General features: G+C 40.8%; 1 protein-coding gene across 4 annotated transcripts in view; it reads right to left on the reverse strand.

The window, feature by feature from the left end:
* The window catches only part of sdk2b (sidekick cell adhesion molecule 2b), a 328,267-nt gene extending 322,684 nt beyond the window's left edge, over positions 1-5,583 (reverse strand). For all 4 annotated transcript variants that reach the window (XM_089122340.1, XM_089122336.1, XM_089122334.1 and 1 more), the window contains exon 1: positions 4,691-5,583. In XM_089122340.1, the coding sequence (XP_088978466.1) occupies positions 4,691-4,835 (145 nt within the window). In that variant the 5' untranslated portion in view covers positions 4,836-5,583. The remainder of the gene's footprint in view (positions 1-4,690) is intronic.
* Between the last annotated feature and the right edge of the window lie 417 nt (positions 5,584-6,000).

Genomic DNA, 6,000 nt, shown 5'->3' on the forward strand with positions numbered 1-6,000 from the left:
TGAATACATCAGTCAGTCCTGATTTACAAAAAGTCCACAATCGACTTCCAAACTTGAAATATCCTAAGCTGAACTTTAGTTCTTTGTCTAACTTTATTTAGGTTGAGAAAAGGTCAAAGGAAGAGAAGCCAAATGTTAGATATAACTGACAGAAAAAGTGCTTCACATGCGCCGTTTTGGGCGTTTAAGCACTCGGAGAATCAGACAGCGCATCAACAACGAGGCCTTCGGTTGAAGAGCATCTTCACATCACAACCACCCCCAATCAATGTCAAACACTGCAGTGAAGTAATGGATGCCATTCTGTTTTCTAGTTCACTGTTGTGGCGGCTATGATGAATAAGAATAGGAATATTAAAGCTGCAAGCAGCGATGGGCGGGCCCTCGCACCTGTAGCGCGTTGGGGTGTGAGGCAGCCGCGTTGCATATTCTGCGGCTCAGCCGGTGCAGCTGTGAAATTTTTCGCTGCTTCGTTAAAGGTCACTTCCTGTTGCCACTAGGTGGCGCTATGACTGTGGGTGAATGTCGGCATGTAGATTTGTTCAGGGCAGGACTCTTGTCAAATGTGTAAAATTTCGTGCTGATCTGGGCATTTACAGCCAAGTTACTACAACTTCCTGTTTCATGGCGAATCTTCGACGCCACGGACACGCCCATCGACGAAAACGCGCAGATAGCACAACTTTACATCGTCAATGCCTTTAGAAGGCACAGCAGAAATTTGAAGTCGATCCGACTAAATCCCTAGGAGGAGTTCGTTAAAGTACGGAATGTGTAAATCGTCCAAAAATGGCCGCCAAATTCAAAATGGCGGACTTCCTGTCGAGTTTAGGGTATGGGTTCTTGAGGCTTTTTTGTGCGTCTTGATAAGATACACGTCCCCACCAAATTTCGTGCATGTAGGTTAAACGTGGACGAGGGGCTAATTTTTTCAAATATTCTAGGTGTCGCTAGCGTGCCATTTTGCCACGCCCATCCGCGAAACCCACAAAATACGAAATTTTTCACCAGTCCTGGCATGGGTGCCAAATTTGGTGAGTTTGAGCATGTTGCGGCCCCGAAAATGGCGCTTACTTTGCAGAAAAAAGAAAAAAGAAAAAAAAATAATCCTAACAGTTTCAATAGGGTCCTCGCACTTTTAGTGCTCGGGCCCTAATAAGAATATGCTCCGCAAAGAGTCCAGGAGAGTTACCATCTCAACCCTGCCATACTCAATAAATTCCTTCTGAAACCTCAAGTGAGAAACACACAGTTTAACAGCATGCTAACAAAGCTAATCTTCTGAAGTCAAATCATTTACTTCATTCTCCTCAAAATGATGCTAAATGGGTGCTCTGTGCGTTAAAAAGTGACACAGAGGGGTCCTGATCAATATGTTAGATGTATTATGGTCTCTTGGCAAGCTCCATGTTCGCTAACTGAATGACAGATTTGGTATCATGTCCACGCAAAACAAAACAAGTCATGTTTCGATTACACCTTTTTTGCATTTAGTCCAACACCATGTCATTACCAGGCATGGGACGACAAGCGATAAAAGCTGTTACGGTAGGAAATTTCACATGAAAAGGTCCATTATCCATTGCCAATAGCTCACACGGAAGTGATTTTCAAAGCAAGCAGCTTTCTGTTGGTCAGCATGGTGATTCAACATGAATCTGAACATGAGTGAAATCTGTGTGGTGCCCTCACACAATACTCACATGGATTCCTATTGAAATGACTGCCCAAATTTTGCCATACAATGGTAAATGTGACTGCACTTTCAATCTGTTTTTTCCTCCTAACTAACTGCAGTGGTTACTGATAAACTTCTTTGCTGTGCCTCATTATATCTTTATGAAATATCAGTTGTTGTGTGAGCCATGGTAGGAGTAATGATCATCAGTGAATTTCAGTGGAAGTTCAGTCTATATTTTGTGATTAAACATAGATCCCGGCAAAAAAGGTATGTGAAATGAGTATTGTTTGGTAACACTTTAGTTGAAGGTGTCTGTTACAGTGCAATTGTACATTTAAGTACTGAGTAATAATAATTGAAGAGTTCAGATGCAAAAGCCTCTAAATGCTATTTGAAATTTTCTTCTTTAATGATGATTTTTATCAAACTTGTATATTTAAGTTCAGTAACTTCACTTAAATAACAATTAATTATCATTGCCATTTAAGTGAAATCACTGAAGTTAAATATACAAGCTTGATAAAAATGATCATTCTAGAAGAAAATTTCAAATGGCACTTAGAGGCTTTTGCATCTGAACTCTTCAATTGCACTTACTATAAGGGAAGGGCTAGGATTTATGCATACTTTATATATATATATTACTATAGTAACTACATTTAACACGTGTAACAAGGACACTAAAATGAAGTGTTACCAGTATGTTCAAATTCAGTATCCATAAAACAGTAGATGGATGATGTATACTTCTGGTGAAATGTCAAGTGACACAACTGACTCCGTTGGCCATATGATGATGCCAACATGACGCATGTAGTACGTTCGGATTTGATTCATACTACACACATTCATACACAATTTTTAACATCACAAAGTTGTTATTCATCAAATGTAGTAGCGGCACACGGTTTGCATGAACTGTGCTTATGGTGTTATTATAGTGGTTTTTGGAGCATAACAGCCCAAATAGAAAAAAATATATATTCTGCATTTATATTTATTTTTTTTTCATTGCATTGTATGGAGAAAATAAGAGCGTACAGGTTTGCAATGACATAAGGGTCAGTAAATAGTGTCAACTGAATTTAAATTCTAAGTTGATCTATCTCCTTAAGGCTGTTTAACACTTATTTATGCAGTCTGTACAGAAGAAGTCAATATAAAGACCTCAAGGTTCTCTTTAGGTAATATTCCCATTTATCTCAGACAGGGGGCTTTATTTTCTCTCTAACGAATGGGAGTTTCTCAAATGATTTTTTTCATTAAAACCTCTGCAAGATTCAGGGAGCTTCATAAGCGCTGTGGTGGGAATCTGTTTTAATGATCTTTAGGTGAGAGTCCCTGACGTCCCTGAACAACCTGTGAGGTTGGAGACGATTAACTTGAACGGATCAACCGATGCCACAGATCATTATAGAGCAGGTTAGTATAACACACACATTCCCTCTCTCTCTGCTCTTCTTGCTCCGTTTTCCTTCCACGCACATATACACAAACTGGTACCCCCCTAATCCTCCCAATGTGCAAGTTATCACTCTACTGTAAATGTCAGGTTGGACAGCATACACTCATGAATGATGGATATATGGCACGTCCTAGTTTGCCACGGTTTACTCCCTTGGTAGCATTACAGAACAGCCTATTTCCCGATCCAGGGCTTAGTGTTTGCAGCTATCACGCATTCCCAACACTCCCACCTGTGCTTGCATAACTACTACCTAAGCAGCCTAGCTACGCTTGGAGAAAACCGGCAAAGCTGAGAGAAACTTTTCAGTAATACATTTCAGCTGCATTGCATTACAGTGGGGACGATATATTGGGGAAAAAATATTAGAAAATATAAAACATTTTGTGCACCTGTGTAGACATTTTCATTTGATCCATCATCGCCCACCCAGCCAATATATACATTTTTTTTTCACCATGCAAGGGATTCGAGTATATTGCTTCTATGCTTTTCCAGGCAGAAAGAATGGAAGCGACTGCTCATGCGAGCTTCTGTTACTCGCCTGCTGTCTGCAAAATTTAGACGAAAACAATTTTCCCCGCTTGAGGCTATCAGCTGAAAAGAGAGGCAAATTACCACAAGTGGCCAGTTAAAATGCCTTGCACTCTGAAGATTTCTTTCTTTTTTTCTTTCTTTTTATTGAAATGGGCTCTGTGCTTCTCATTCATTCACCTATGTGTATCTTTTATGTCTCTGATCTAGATATTCATATGTGTATACGTTTAGTTATATGCCATGCACTTTTTGCAAGTCCCCACTACAAATCATCTCACATTAGAATCTGTCAGCATATAATGTATAATCTGCTTATCATGAACATGCACCTTATGAAAACACTCTTCTAAGTGCTTTCTCGTTATGTGCAGTCGTAAGGCATAAGTTCATTCATTTTGAAGGTAATCTACAGACTTATTAATTGGCTTAGGTTAATGTCATGTATACACAGTTGCTGCATGTGATATGAACTTTAACACACTTCTAAATGCAGATTTGTGATTGCAAAGACAGCATGTGTGTTTTGGTATTGGAGGACTTAGTAGTCTGCACATTTTGGAGGTCTCCCTTTTTTAACTCACCTGATTTATATCTTACGATCATTATAGGCTTCCAAGCCTTGGAATCGGTGTGTCAGATAAGGGAGACATCCAAAATGTGCAGTGATGGGGTAGGAACCAGGATTGTCAACCACTGCTGTACAGTGTCTCCATGAGACAGAGAGAGATAAAAGATTAGAGAAAGAGAGCATGCAGAACTGCATGACACATCCCTCACATAAGTAAAGATGGTGCAAGATTTTTGTGCATTAATAATATAAGGTTCTCATTTAATTGGCCGTTGCAAATGGTAAATTCATCTGCATATATTACAATTTATCATTAAAGATACCTTGCTTTCAAACTGTTATTACCCGAATACAAAACTCGGGGGTTAAATGATACAGTCCCTTAGACTCACTCTGGATACAGATCACTTAAACACCAACTTAAACAAGCACTCTTTACCTTGTGCTGACGCCAGTTGTAGGATCACCGACAGCAATATTACAATCCAACAGGGTCTCTTTCTCGCTTTTCCCGAATTCCCACACATTGCCAGATGAGCAGATGGAGAGATACTGAACGCGTTTGTCCGGTACGCCGGGTACATGTTGCTCCTCCACCGTCCAGCCACAGTTGTGCGCGTAATTTTCGAGTGTCTCTTTCGCGTCTTTGCTCAAAGAAGCGAGGTCGCGTGCAACTCAGTAAAAGACTAATCCTTCACATTTATGTCTCAAACTTGAATATCGTTAAACTCCGTTGTAGGTGCGAGTTTGTTTAGATTACAACTTTGCGCAATTACGCATGCACAGTTTACGTCTCCAGTGCACAGATATATTGGTTTTTCAGTAATCACATATACTTTCCTCCCTTTGTATCCACTGTTTCTACTCTCATGAATTTACTTAAATGTTTGATCAAACAGTATATTCCCAATCCACAGCGCAAACGCCTCTAGTTCACGAACAGTTGATAACGGCTCCTACAATGTGATTAGACGGGTGATAATTCGCTCATAATCAATAATGCTATGTTATTCTCATTCCAATAACCAAAAGTTAGTCTCTGCTCCAGGCGAATGCTGTTGTTATCCCCAAGACGAGTCTTTTGCCAGTGAAGAACCTCCCGTTCACTGAGTCCGCCCAGATGAAGAATAAGCTTCATTCGGCATAAGTAACTTTCCAAGTCCCATTTCAGTGCGCCTCTGTGCCGTTTGGTCTACACGAACCATGCTGTGCGTAAAGCCCCGATGTGTACGAGGGTGCAAACCGGTTTTCGTGGGAGATCAAACTGTCATCGCTGAATGCCGCCCAGGAACCGGCCCGATGCGCTGAAGATCTTCAGCATCGTATGAGCAGCGGATCGGAGAGTGCGGCGCGCGCGGAGGGGGCTGACGCACGGTGCCACCGCGCGGTGAGCTCCAATAAGACACGCAGTGAGACAGACGGGCGCTCGCTCCTGAATGGACTGAAAGCGTGCGAAAACAGCCCGACAGTAAGCTAATTCTGAACGGATGAACGGTCACAACGACCTTTCAATAATGTCTCCATTACTCTATGAAACTGCGATTAGTGTCTAAACTAACATGTCTCTATGTCTAAGCTACTTCTGTTGTTTGTGCATGTGTTTGCAGAGCTGAAAAAATGATGGGTATTGATATTTAATTGACTGAATTGAATAGACAAGACCTTTAGCGAATGAATAGAGCAATGAATGAATGAATCTATGGACTTTTTGATTTTCAAAAACTTGCTTGTGGTTCTTTAAAAAATAGT

This window comes from Pimephales promelas, chromosome 17 (assembly GCF_988280905.1).
Source record: "Pimephales promelas chromosome 17, fPimPro1.hap1.1, whole genome shotgun sequence".
Classification (NCBI taxonomy): domain Eukaryota; kingdom Metazoa; phylum Chordata; class Actinopteri; order Cypriniformes; family Leuciscidae; genus Pimephales; species Pimephales promelas.